The sequence below is a fragment of the Dysidea avara genome, chromosome 5 (genome assembly GCF_963678975.1).
Source record: "Dysidea avara chromosome 5, odDysAvar1.4, whole genome shotgun sequence".
In the NCBI taxonomy this organism is placed as follows: Eukaryota; Metazoa; Porifera; class Demospongiae; order Dictyoceratida; family Dysideidae; genus Dysidea; species Dysidea avara.
The window spans coordinates 42,160,290-42,174,882 of NC_089276.1; the positions used below are offsets into that span (position 1 = coordinate 42,160,290).

General features: G+C 37.9%; 1 protein-coding gene across 1 annotated transcript in view; it reads left to right on the forward strand.

Annotated features, from left to right (window-relative positions):
* The window catches only part of LOC136256984 (ER membrane protein complex subunit 10-like), a 61,692-nt gene that overhangs the window by 42,840 nt on the left and 4,259 nt on the right, over positions 1-14,593 (forward strand). Inside the window, exons 6-9 of the mRNA XM_066050075.1 lie at positions 2,405-2,462; positions 2,509-2,573; positions 5,020-5,081; positions 7,291-7,387. Of these exons, the coding sequence (XP_065906147.1) occupies positions 2,405-2,462; positions 2,509-2,573; positions 5,020-5,081; positions 7,291-7,387 (282 nt within the window). The remainder of the gene's footprint in view (positions 1-2,404; positions 2,463-2,508; positions 2,574-5,019; positions 5,082-7,290; positions 7,388-14,593) is intronic.

The window sequence follows — 14,593 nt, forward strand, 5'->3', positions numbered from 1 at the left end:
TGTCAGCAAAGATGAATGGGACACAAAGGAGGACACTGGTAAGTCCATGAAGAATGCTTTGTACGTACTGCGGTATGCCAAAAGGCACCTGTCAGGCTGAAGTGACTTCAAACAGTGAAAAAATCAAGCCTGTAGTCTTAACTGTTATCGAGTTGCACTTGTCTGAAGGCATCAGTCAGTTACTCAATCAGTCAGTCAGTCACTAGAAATTCCGTTAAATGATTTTTTTTTAAATTCCATAGCAACTTGTTGAAAGTGTTTCTGGTTGATCTGAAAGCTTGTTTGGGCTTACTTTTACCTAACCAATACTGCTTCATCATCGTCAGGGGAAATTGATATTATTTTGTGGGCCACGCCCACTCCTTTGTGGTCCCTACTATACAGTACTAACAGTTCCCCATACAATTGTATAAAAAAGATGTGTCCACACGAAACCAAGCAACTAATGATTCAGAAGCTAATATCTGGTAAGGCCAAGAATGAATGCTATTACTGGCAAGGAACTATAATTTACAAAAATCTATATAACATTGATACTTTATCATTGACTCGTGCAATGCGACTGCATTCCAAATTAACTCCCTTTTAACTCTAATTGGGTAATAAATTGGCACCTTTTTCAATAGTCATTGTAGAGGAGAAAAAATGGCCAAATTACAAGCTAATTAGAGTTGCAGGGAATTAATTAGGAAATTATATTTAGTTACCAATATTAACATTTGTTACCAGATATTAGTTCCTTTAGTTGTCAGCTACTTTTAGTTTTATGGACACGTCATTATTGTATGGCCAAACTGTTTTTGCATGAGGGTACTACTGTATTACAAATCAGATATCACTCTTGACTTTTCTAGGCACATGGCAAACAACTGATCAATAAGACCATCCTATGGAGATCAATCTGAAACAACAAGATAACAGCACTTTATACATAAAAGTAAAACGGTCTTTATAAAGGAGTGGTCTTTGTTGGAAGGTGGTCTTTATAAAGGAGTGGTCTTTGTTAGAAGGTGGTCTTTATAAAGGAGTGGTCTTTGTTAGAAGGTGGTCTTTATAAAGGAGTGGTCTTTGTTAGAAGGTGGTCTTTATAAAGGAGTGGTCTTTGCTAGAAGGTGGTCTTTATAAAGGAGTGGTCTTTGTTAGAAGGTGGTCTTATAAAGAGGTGAACACAAAGTAAAACTTAATTATTATTCTACCATTCCATTCCACTGAATCCAGACACTGTTATTTTATTGAAAAATGTTTTTGGAGGCATCAATTATAGACTCAAAATGTGTCCTTACATGGTAAAACACAAGTTGTTATGTCATGAACATATTTTATGGGATGCAAAATTATTACTAATATGGTTTGGCATCCTGTTCTTTTAAGTTTTTAGTGACTTAGTAGTGATCATAGTCAAGTTCCATATGACCATGTTTACGCTGGGGACAAACACAGACTTGTGTGTGTTGATGTATTCACAATGGCTTTTATGTACTTTGTGGTACAATTGTTGTTTCATTTGTTCCTTTAAAAAGATAACTTTTACAATGTGGGTATAAGTATAAATCACAGCTTATTCATGTTTTTAAGACGTATCATATATAAAAGTATTTAATAGTGATACTGAAGTGTTTTCCTTACACTGTTCAAAAATGCAATACTTACTACACAGACATGAAGGTAATTATTGAAAGATGGGTTTGTTGACTCGACTACATTAATATTTGACCATCTCAGCGAAAACCTATCTAGTTCGCACAAATACCAACTTTCTTTTTTTTCCTCAGCATTATCTGCATTGTTCAAGGAATGGCTCACCAAAGTTTCAGTCGATTATGGTGAGTAGTTTTTTTTGGAATGACAGTGTTAGAAAGTAGGAAGAGTAAGATAATTGATTTGTACAGTGACTATACTAAAAATAAACTACAGACGCTTACATTCGCAGCCATAACTTCCATTCAGATTAGTCTACAGAGTTGGGATTTGGCTCACAATATTCACCATGGATTGGCAGATTGACCAAAGTTTAGTTTTCACCCAGCAGGCACTTGCGCATAGGTGTATGAGACAGTTTTATTGAAGAAACAGCAACAATTTTGTTTACAACTGCCACATTGTAAACAAATGCATGTGACACACTGGGGCTACAGGAATTAAACAAAGAGTTTTGAACTCTCCGTGAGTTGGCGAATAAGATGGTGTATAGTTTTAATTGATTTGAGTCTTCTTTGGCTCAATTAAAACTTGCATAATTTTCTTTGTAGCGTGCATAATTTCACCAATTTTAAAAATTTTGTTTTTCTTAAAACACATACTTATGCGAACTAGACAGGTTTTCGCTGAGATGGTCACACATTTTATTAGCTAGTGACATATTGGTTGAGTGTGTTGTACTGCACACGTATTGTTTGTGTTACAGTGTCTGATAGTGGAGTCTGACCTGAGGGACATTATTACACTACATGGTGATGGACAAGGTGTGAACATGTGTTGACAATACGTTTGTCTAGTTGTTGTTAATAGGAAATGTTATTGGGATCAGTATTGAGGCCCCTGTCAAGGAGTGTAGGAGATCGCAATACACAACTGTAAGAACTTCATCACTGTGGTCTAATTAAAGAGGTGGTCTTATTAATGAGGTCATGAAGTACACCTTAGCTATGTTTGGGACCTACTTGACATGGTCACTATAATGAGGTGGTCTTATTAATAAGGTCATGAAGTACACCTTAGCTAAGTTTTGGGACCTACTTGACATGGTCACTATAATGAGGTGGTCTTATTAATGAGGTCATGAAGTACACCTTAGCTAAGTTTGGGACCTATTTGAAATGGTCACTATAATGAGGTGGTCTTATTAATAAGGTCATGAAGTACACCTTAGCTAAGTTTTGGGACCTACTTGACATGGTCACTATAATGAGGTGGTCTTATTAATAAGGTCATGAAGTACACCTTAGCTATGTTTGGGACCTACTTGACATGGTCACTATAATGAGGTGGTCTTATTAATAAGGTCATGAAGTACACCTTAGCTATGTTTGGGACCTATTTGAAATGGTCACTATAATGAGGTGGTCTTATTAATAAGGTCATGAAGTACACCTTAGCTAAGTTTTGGGACCTACTTGACATGGTCACTATAATGAGGTGGTCTTATTAATGAGGTCATGAAGTACACCTTAGCATGTTTGGGACCTACTTGACATGGTCACTATAATGAGGTGGTCTTATTAATAAGGTCATGAAGTACACCTTAGCTATGTTTGGGACCTACTTGACATGGTCACTATAATGAGGTGGTCTTATTAATAAGGTCATGAAGTACACCTTAGCTATGTTTGGGACCTATTTGAAATGATCACTATAATGAGGTGGTCTTATTAATAAGGTCATGAAGTACACCTTAGCATGTTTGGGACCTACTTGACATGGTCACTATAATGAGGTGGTCTTATTAATGAGGTCATGAAGTACACCTTAGCATGTTTGGGACCTACTTGACATGGTCACTATAATGAGGTGGTCTTATTAATAAGGTCATGAAGTACACCTTAGCATGTTTGGGACCTACTTGACATGGTCACTATAATGAGGTGGTCTTATTAATAAGGTCATGAAGTACACCTTAGCTATGTTTGGGACCTATTTGAAATGGTCACTATAATGAGGTGGTCTTATTAATAAGGTCATGAAGTACACCTTAGCATGTTTGGGACCTACTTGACATGGTCACTATAATGAGGTGGTCTTATTAATGAGGTCATTAAGTACACCTTAGCATGTTTGGGACCTACTTGACATGGTCACTATAATGAGGTGGTCTTATTAATAAGGTCATGAAGTACACCTTAGCATGTTTGGGACCTACTTCACCTTGATAATCAGAACACCTTGATGATCAGGACACCTTGATAATCAGGACACCTTGATAATCAGAACACCTTGATGATCAGGACACCTTGATGATCAGGACACCTTGATGATCAGGACACTATTGGTTAGTCCCAACTCCCAGGGTGTACGTGTACCTTTAAACGTGATCTACACAGATTGTAGCAAGCATGTTGTCATGATGGGTGGATTAGTGTTGTTTATAATTCCAGTTGTTACAAGCCAACCATTTCTTATGTGCTCTCCTTACAAGTAGTCTCATCCCCAGCCACTCACACACTTCTTGATTGTGCACAAGATGTCTGGCATTGTTGGTCATACTTTTCGGACCAGAATGTGTGCACTATAGCTACCCCTGATAAATTACGTATAACTGCTGTCTCTGATCAGTGTAAATAAGTTCAAGATCTTTGTATATAAATTGTGTGTCGTTAGTCACTGCACAAAAGGTTTGCATAGCAACAATATCCATTTTAGTGGCTGACTAGAATGAGCACAAAAGACTGCTTGTTTGTGCTACAATTCTACAAGGGCCAAGATTATGGACCAATGTCACTGTCACATCATTGAGTACTGTTGATATGTGATACTCTTTGATCTATCCTTGTGATACCCTTTGATCCATCATCGTGATACTCTTTGATCCAAGATTATGGACCAATGTCACTGTCACATCATCGAGTACTTGGACAGATGTAGAGAGACCAAGAGTTGATATTAGAGACTCGTGACGAGACTGTAATTGGCCTCAGTTAAATGCTTGGTTGTTTGATGTTAACATCTTGGGTAATCCAGTAAGACTGTACAATAATGGCAAACACTTTAAATATCTCAATCATGTGATTACTAATCCATTTGTCTGCTTTGGTGACTGGACTACACAAGTATTAGTGTACTGTTGATATGTGATACTCTTTGATCCATCCTTGTGATACTCTTTGATCCATCCTTGTGATACTCTTTGATCCATTGTTATGGTACTTGTATGACATGTCAGATAACATTAATATGTAAAAACCTTTAAAAATTCTTAATTTGGTTATCAAAGGGTTTTAATCCAGACTATTTGTGTGTGGTTACCATGGATGCAACAGTATTGATGTACAGTAGCTATTGTTAACTGATATTGTTCATGTGCAGGTATCTCTCATGTCAGAGTTCTTTACTGAAGTCCTATTAGACAATGGAGTGACTGGCCCAGCGTGAGTTATGTGATTTATAAAGTAATAAAACTATCCTCAATTGTGCCTGGTACCAGTGGTCAGTCATCTATACTATATTATCACCTGGTACCAGTGGTCAGTCATCTATACTATATCATCACCTGGTACCAGTGGTCAGTCATCTATACTAGAGGTGTACCGATAATCGGATTGGCTATAATATCGGCCACCAATATGGTAATTTTTACCAATATCAGTATCGGTACAGAACAGCAGGAGGACCGATATTGCCATCGATATTTATACAGTAGCAATAGTTTGTACATAAACGGATTGTGCATTGGTTTTCTACGTTATTCATGTGGCTTTTTAGTGCCAGTGGCTTATTGTTCAGTCTGAAACAAGCGCTACGCTATGAGAAGCCATATAAACACACGTGATTCTACTGTCTGTTGCTGGAAAGCTTATCACAATCTTTATAAATGAAGCAGTTATAGAGTACCTTGTAATAAAAAGAAGGGTCACAGGATAACCAAGGAAACTTGCTGTACCAGCTTTCTCACAAACCATTGGAATGCAGAAATATCCGTATAGCTAAGGCTTCATGAGAGTATACATAAAAATGTTTGTGGGTACCTAATTGTCTGGATTGCACAATAGAAACCCAAGCTGTATACCACGACAGGCAGAGTATAGCAATGAATACATGCACATATGCATGTTGTTGTAGGGTAGGTAAATGTACACTTTTAACTATAATGCAAGTATCGTATCGACTATCAGTTATCGGCTTCTTTTGGTGGCATCAATATCGGATATCGGTACATGCCAAAAACCCATATCGGTACACCTCTAATCTATACTATATCATCACCTGGTACCGGTGGTCAGTCGTGTATACTATATCATCACCTTCACGTGTGAAGCCAAACTAATGACATAGTAACCAGAGGAGTTTGGCCTACTTTATTCCACGGACTGGACTGGACTCGCGGACTGAAACAGCTTTTAAACAATAATCCAAGAATTATCCATCTCTTGCAACACTGGAGACACCACTATCGAGCTACAACTGTGCTGCTGGCTCTTCCTTACAAGCCATGACACTAGCGCATGCACTAATTAATTAGAATACATGTACGATACATGTGTACTAGCAGTGATACAGCGTGATAGAGGCTATTCTTGTAGCGTAGATGTTTTCCTTTGTTGCTTTAGCACTAGTGTTACAGCTGTAGAGATGAGCCAGTAATTCTCTTATCAGGTAGCTAGGTGGCACCACCAGGCAAGGTGATGGGGCTATGCAAATAATCTGGCTCATCACTACAACCCTAACGCTAGTGTTAAGTACTGAAACAACAAAGGAAAACATGTACGCTACAACAATAGCCTCTGTCACGCTTTATCACTGCGAATACACTGCACGTGTGTTGTAAGTGTATTCTAATTAGTTTGTGCATGCGCTAGTGTCATGACTTGTAAGGAAGAGCCAGCAGCAGCAGCAGCACAGTTCTAGCTCGATAGTGGTGTCTCCAGTGTTGCAAGAGATGGATAATTCCTGGATTATTGTTTAAAAGCTGTTTCCGGCTCAGTCCGCGAGTCCAGTCCAGTCCACTAGTCCAGTCCAGTCCGTGGAATCAAGTAGGCCGAGGAGTTTGGTACATGTTGCTAATTGTACAGTAAAACATGACATTTGAAATGGCATCATTGTTATGAAGTCCTATTGTCACATTTACAAAAAGTCTACATATTAGCCATACAAAGTTTTGGATGGATGAAAGAGAGGCTTTATCCCTTAAACCCACACAGTCCAGAAAACTTGACTAGATAAAAAGTGAACAAAAAACGTGCAATACTTTTTGCCAATTTACATATATGGTTTCAAGCATGCAGGCATACTTTATTTAGCGGGCGTGAATATCCACCTAAATTGTATTGTGTTGACTAATTCAAGCTCAATTTTTAGCTATAAAGATGTTAATCTCTAGCACTATGAATAATTGGTGGGTTAAACTTTGGTGGAGAATTTGTAGCAAATCGCCAATTTCGCCAAGTTGTACCCTCTGACAAAGTTTAGTCTTTTAATCAAAAGTATGGCTAGTGGCTCCTCCACAAAATAAGGGGGGGGGGGGTTGTTCCAAATGCCTCATCCTGGATCCGCTATTGGTTCACACCAACTATTCAATTATCTGTATTGTTATTGTCTAGTAGTATACCTCTATACATATGACGGTTGTTATTATACTAGTCCAGAGGTGCAAAAGTATTTACACAAGATGGAGGAAGAAAGGAAGAGAGCAACTCTTAACAAGGACCAGGACAACCGAAGCTTCATACAGAAATATGTTAGTAATGTTTATAGACATGTTATATCGATGCTTGAAATGTCATATATTAGGGGTCATGGAGGTTTGGGTTTTTCTAGCCAAAATATCACCAGCTTTACAATACAGCTGTACCTTCATGGTGCCTTGGCAGTATTTGTTAGGTATAGAAGTGCCTTCAGTATGACTTGCTATGAAAACTTATCCAATAAATTTTCTACTGACTAAGCGCCTGCCTGCCTGCCCACCCGCCCGCCCAATGTCTTCAGACAAGCAAAGCTCGATAACCCCAAAGGCTACGGGCTTGATTTTTTCACTTTTCAACATTGCTTCAGCTTGACAGGTGCCTTTTGGCATACTGCAGTACGTACAATGCACGCATCATTTGTGTCCCATTTCTTTTTGCTGACAACTCAAGGTGTCAATTCGCAGTAGTGCCTGATGGCTTCCCTACATTTGTAAATGGGAATCATCCGTATTTTCCATTGTGACTGGATTGATTGCAAAGGCACTTCTCCTCATTTGTAGCACTGTGTAACACACTGAACATAGCTGAAAGCAAAATATAATGGCCACTTAACTGTCTCATTAGTAATTGATAATTGGGATGCGCATTTAGATGAAAACACTAACTCTGAAAACACTAACTCTGGCACCATTATTTCTTTTAATGCGGTATGTGCAGGGATATCAGTCATAATTATGTTGCTAAACGTAAACAAACAGCTATAAGGAAAAGTTAGGAACGATTAGGGATTATAGAATAAATAGTAGTGAAACAAGGGAGGTCACCTACACAGTGGCGGATCTAGATGGGTGAAACCCCCTTTTAGATTTAGCTTAGTGGCATTCTCAATACATAAACATTGTTGTATTGACAATTTGTCATAGCAAACAACTATATACCAGTAGCATGCAGTTGCACTTAACTAACATCATTTATAGCTATTAAACCCTCAGCAACACTTCACTTTTTATCTCCCACTGCAATAAAAATCAATCGAGATACTCTAATAGAGCAGTCAAGTAACTACTCTAATAGTGCAATCAAAGCTACAGCTTGTAGTCATCATATTTGCCCTATAGTTAGCTATAGTATTTACTATTTACAGTTTAAGCATTGAATTTATTGTAATTGCTAACTAAAAATAGCCTAAAATCCGATCTCAGAGCTTCTAAAATCTCAAAATTTTCCAGAGAATTGTCATCAGATGCCTTATTTAACTATACCAATTTTCAGAAACCCTCTTTTAATAATCCTAGATCTGCCACTGCTACACCTACAGTACGTAGATTATATATAGTGAATATTTAATCCCTAGTTCAGTCACAGGTATAGACTAAAGTAGGGATTAGATTTCCACTAGTATATCTGCAGGTGTAAGCGGCCTCCCTTGTTTCACTACTCCTAATCACACTGAAAATTCCCTTACACTTGTAGAAATGTGTATTTGCTAAGGTTGTGAACTTTTCGTGGCTTTCCATAAAAATTTTTTGGACTCTAACGTGACCTGGATTTGGAAAACTGATCATTTAATATGTCTAAAAATCTGGAATTTTCAACTAGAGTAGGGACCATAGCACATCAATAAAAGTACTGAAACAAGCTGGAGTAGTGCACAATATTAAATCGCAGTAAACAATAAGAAGTGTTATATCCCTACTGTGCTCAAGTTACCATAATGGAAATGCACAGTAGAGATATAACACTTCTTATTGTTTTACTGTGATTTAATATCGTGCACTATTCCAGCTTGTTTCGGTACTTTTATCGATGTGCTATGGTCCCTACTCTAGTTGAAAATTCCAAATTTTTCTGTGTACTTGTTTGTTAACTATTTTTGTAAAATAAAATTATTATGACTGGTGAACCCACACATACCACATCAAAAGGAAGAAATGGTGCTGTGCACCCCAGCTATTATTTATCAACTGAAAAGTGAAGTATCCATTACGCTTCGTTGTCAGCTATTTTCAACCCGTTACACAGCATTACGATCAAGAACTGTTCGAAAGCACCTCTGCAATCAAAGAAGCCGCTATGAAAAATACGGACGATTTCCGTTACGAAGGGGAGCCATCACGTGCAACTGCCAAATCGATACCTTTCACTGTCAGCAAAGATGAATGGGATACAAAGGAGGACACTGTTAAGTCCATGAAGAATGCATTGTACGTACTTCAGTATGCCAAAAGGCATGTGTCCGGCTGAAGCAACGTCAAACAGTAGAAAAATCAAGCCCGTAGCCTTAGCCGTTATTGAGTTACGCTTGTCTGAAGGCATCAGTCAGTCAGTCAGTCAGTCAGACTCAGCAGAAAATTCTGTTTAATAATTAAAAAAAAAGAAGTAACTTGTTGAAAGCGTTTCGAGTCGATCTGATGGAATGGTGGAACAGAACAGTGATTAGATAATTTTTACCTAGTGGTAACCACTTTATAAAGACCACCTCTTTATAAGACCATTTACCTAGATGTCTAAATTGTTACTGTCTTGTTGTAGTAGAGTGTATTCCCATAGATTTATGTAATTGTGTGTCACATGCCTAGATTTACAATACGACAATAAAAACAGCTTGCCTGTACAAAAAAGATGTGTCCACAAAACTAAAAGTAGGCATTCCAATATCCGAGATTTTTAAATTAAAATAATCTCCGTAAATCCCTCAATAGAACCCTGACACAAAACAACTAAGCGCGTTCAACTTGCGATTGTTCCCTTATTCGAGCAGCTACGAAGATGAAACTGTGTATGGGGTTTGTCAACACGCTAAAAATCGTGGTGATGTTAGTTTTGTCGTCCGCGTAATTGCTAGGTAAGTTTTGTGTCTTATGCAATACTTTAATTGGACTATAGCATATGAAGAGTACTTTCAAACTTCGAAAAACACACTGTGGGATAGAAAGGATTCCCTTGTGCTTACTATGAAGTGGTTAATCACTTTGCCTCGGTTGGCGATTTTGAGCTACACAGCAATTGTCGAATGGCCGCAATTGTCACGGTTATTGCTCAAAGCTATTTTGTTGAATCTAGAGAGATAAGAAGTGGCGGAACCATTCTTGAAGTGCATTATGGAGGGTGCAGTGAGAATATATTCAACCGAAATAAAGTTTCCTGGCCCTGATCAGTGGATTTAGTGTTTTTAAATATGGGTTCCACCTTTCAAACTGAAGCATGCTAAGCATGCAGAAGTAGCTATGGTAGGAAAGTTTGGCGGAAAGAGGAAACATTCACAAATTTGCCACAGTAGCCTATTTCAGTTTCAAATCCCATTTTATTTGTTCACCATGCACTGCTGTGCAATGCATGCATTTGTGTGTTTATTTACAGGTAGACTAGACCGATTCACCAAGTTATTGATGTACTAGTTACTGCTGATGTTTATGATAACAATGTTGTATACAGTGTATTGTAATTTCAGGAGATAGGTCATAAGTATTGGCTTGTGTGATTGTGTGCTGAACATCATGACATCTTGCTTGCTACTGATGGTCAACAATTGTAACCCATTTGCTTTATTTTATAATAACTAGAGGTAATGTACAACTTATTTTTTCCCTAGAATGTCACACAACAGTTGAAAAATGTTTCACATTTATTGAATATTTGGTATTCATAGCAAGTAGATTAAATTCTACATTGGGAATTTTTTATACCACAAGTAGTTTGATAATGTATAATGAGTCTCCTTTGTGAGTATTGTAGTTTAGCTCAGTGGTGGCCAATTCAGTGAGAGGATATTCCAGAAAATGCAGATTTCTCATTAAGTACAGTGAATGCACAATTTTAAATAAGCTATCGCATGAGCACAGCTAGCTAAATTGATGTATTAATAAGTTATGGTACACAAATATTGTTAACATGAACTGTAAATACTTTAGTTATAGAAAGCATTAAAAATCTACTTGAGTCGAAGTTCTCCTTTAGCAATATCTTCTAATAAAGGATATTGACAAACATCACCCTCATCATCATATGCAATGGAAAATTCACCAGTGTCTTCATTATAGCTAACAACAGTTCCTGTAAACCAAATCATTTCACCACCACAATTAAAGAGATGCTCAACTCGTTTGTAAACAAGAAGCTGTGGATTGTCAAAGATTTCCTCTTCAGTAAGTGATGGTAATTCCTCATGTGGTGATAGTAATTTAATTAAATTCTCTTTCAGCTGAGAAGCAGAAAATGTTTGCCGCTTGTGTGAAAATTGGAAGACTGTTTTGTCAGAATGCTCTTGGCCTAGGACTTTCTTACGGAAACTTATTTGCACTTTCAAAGCAGTTTGTTTAGCTTTGGCTCCTTTAAATTTTTTCAAACCATCACTTACTTCTAGTTCCGTTATCCAAAGGCCTCCAACCCTTTGAAGTTTTTTGCTTAACTCTTCTTTCTGTTTGATCTCTTTCACTCTTTTCTTTACTATTTCCTCTTGGCGTCTTTTTACAGTTTCAAGACGTTGCACTTCAATCTGTTTTCTTCTCTCATAAAAATTAGCCTTATGAGCTGCGGTGAGTGAAATTGCTGCTTCAAACAATTGCTTCTGCTGAGCCTGTGATTTACCTTTAAGCCATTCAGATGTCCTATTATGTGAATATAATATTACCGACTCCAATGCTATTGAATTGGCATTTGGCTTCTGGGCCATGAGTTGGTCAAGTACAGCAAAGTCACGTTCTGGAGCAACATTAGTTGTGGGAACAGATTTTGTTTCTTCAATCAATGCTCTGTCTGTGGTAGAGTTGTAAACTCCTCCAGGCAAGTGATCGGGTAACAAACGCTCTGCAGTAAGAGTGAATGATTTGAATAATAATTGTAGCAACTCTTGGACAATTACATCACTTGTTGTAGACTGAAATAATTTGTCTGCCACAACATCATCCACACCCCGGTCATTATTAAATAAACCCTGCTCTCCATTAAGAACACCTTGTGCATCCTCACCCCACCTTTTGAACAAGGTGTGCATTTTAGAATACGTATCACTCATTTCCAAAACTGAAACAGATGAATGCACAAGGTGCCGCCACAGAGGCCCAGTCACTACCTTATCAATGATTCCTAGTGCTTTACAGCCAGCAACAAAGGTTGGTACACATAGATCTGACAAGACAGCTTGTAATAACTTGTTCAGTTGGCCATGACTATGCTTCAAATAATCCTCCATGTGCTGCTTAAGGTAGTACACTCCAGCAGCATCATAAAAAATGATGTTAAAGCGGTTACCACGAAATGGAGCAAGGGGAATTCTGTGTATTCCCTTGTCTCGTAGGTATGAACGAAAGTAAGCTGAGCATCCTGCTTGTTCAGAACCCCTATGAGTGAACGCCTTACAAGCAGTCCGAATTAGACGTTGGGTTCCAGATGTAGCACTTGCTTTACCATCACTGTCAACTAATTCCCACAGTTTCGTGGTAGCTTCAGCAGCATCAGCCAGTGCAACTAAGAAATGCAGGCCGCAGAAGAAATTGTTCATTCTTATCACTTGCTTTTTTTCCTTATCTCTTAAACTTGACCAACCAGCGAAGACGTCAGGTAAAATATCAGAGCGATACTCAGAAAGTAACTGATTGAAATGTTTCTCTGCAGCGTGCCGATCTGACATGGAATTCTTTAATTTCACAATGATCTTGGATGAAACCTTTGCAGATTCTAATTTTGCTTGAACCAAATCTAAATCTTCTAGAATCTCTTTCAAGGTATCTAAGGTATCTTGGGCTGATCCTGAAAAACATGGCGGATGCCAAGTATGTAAGTGTTATTATCTGTTGCAATGTCAAATGTACCATAGTGTTCTCCAAATTTGGTGGTTCCATCACTTTGAATTGTGTAATTATTCTTATCATCATAAGATAATTCCTCTCCCAATTGAGCATGAGCTAATGTCAAACATTCAACCATCATATTGCAAAGAAGAGATTTACTTGGCAACTTATCAATTGATAAATCTGTAAGGTTCTTCAATACAGTCATTATAATAGGAGCAACTCTTTTGATTCCGACATTTAATGATAATAATTCATAACAGCAAGCACGGATATTATCTGTATACCTCCCATTCTGAAAAGTTGTCACATGCAGATCAGGGCTGTCTTCTAGAATAGTGTCAACTGTTTCTTTCAGTTTGGTGTTTTCTTGCTCAAGGTGATCCAACCTTTCAGTCAACTTACTCGATTGCTGCTGATGTTGAGCAATATTTTCATCTGCTTGGTGTTCATATGCCTCCTTAAGATCAACAACCATTTTCTTCCAATAAGCCACTCTGTGTCGTAATTTCTCCTTATCCCTTTGAAGCTCTTCTACCTGTGGTTTCAAACTTGTCACTTCATCATTCAAGCACTTCAATGTGTCAACCTGTTCACTGATTTTCCTTGCCTGGAGAGCAATTGTGTCTTCTTTACGAATGAATTTCTTTGAAGTATTTCGATGCATTGAATACATTTTGTGCCTTAGCTGCATTAGCTTCCTTTCTTTGACTTCATTGTCTAACTGACTTTGAGTTAAATTTCTGCAGAGCTCAACATTGATATTCTGGAGTACTTTATCACAATGCATGTACAATGACTTATCTCCCATCGGTGAATCAGCAGCTTTTGTGATTTTGTCACAGGTCTGTGGTAAATGGTATTCATCTTGCAAAAATGCTTGAATCCTTTCTAATTTTGATTGAGAGTTTCTTTCTTTCTTCAACTTGCATAACTTGGCAGAAACACGTAACACACTTTGGCGAATTGCACTGACTGAAGGAAAGTTTTCCTTTGCACATGGTGCACCAAACTGTTCCAGAAGCCATTCTCTAAGTGTTGAATATGTGTAATCTGAATTACAGTTCATAGCACCAATTAAATCAAGCACCATTTCATTTGTGACTGAGGGCTGACTACAAGGTGAATGATATCCTTTAGCTGCACTAAGTGGTTTTGATAGTGCCATATCTGATCTGTGAGACCATAACACAAATGAGAACTAGTATAACTGAGCAATGCATAGATTGTGGCATGTAATTGTAATGGCTGTTACAAAAAAAAGTACAGTACTCCTCATACACACATACATGCCTCATGATCTAGCCTGCCAAATGCATAGACTACATGGCCAGTTTATAGTGGTTGGTATACAGCATACACGGAGACGACGCGGCATTTCTTTGAGCTGTGCGAATAATTGCGCGCTTAACATCAAAGTGCCCCATGAATAGCCAATAATAATACATTGGCTAAGTGGCTATGCCATGT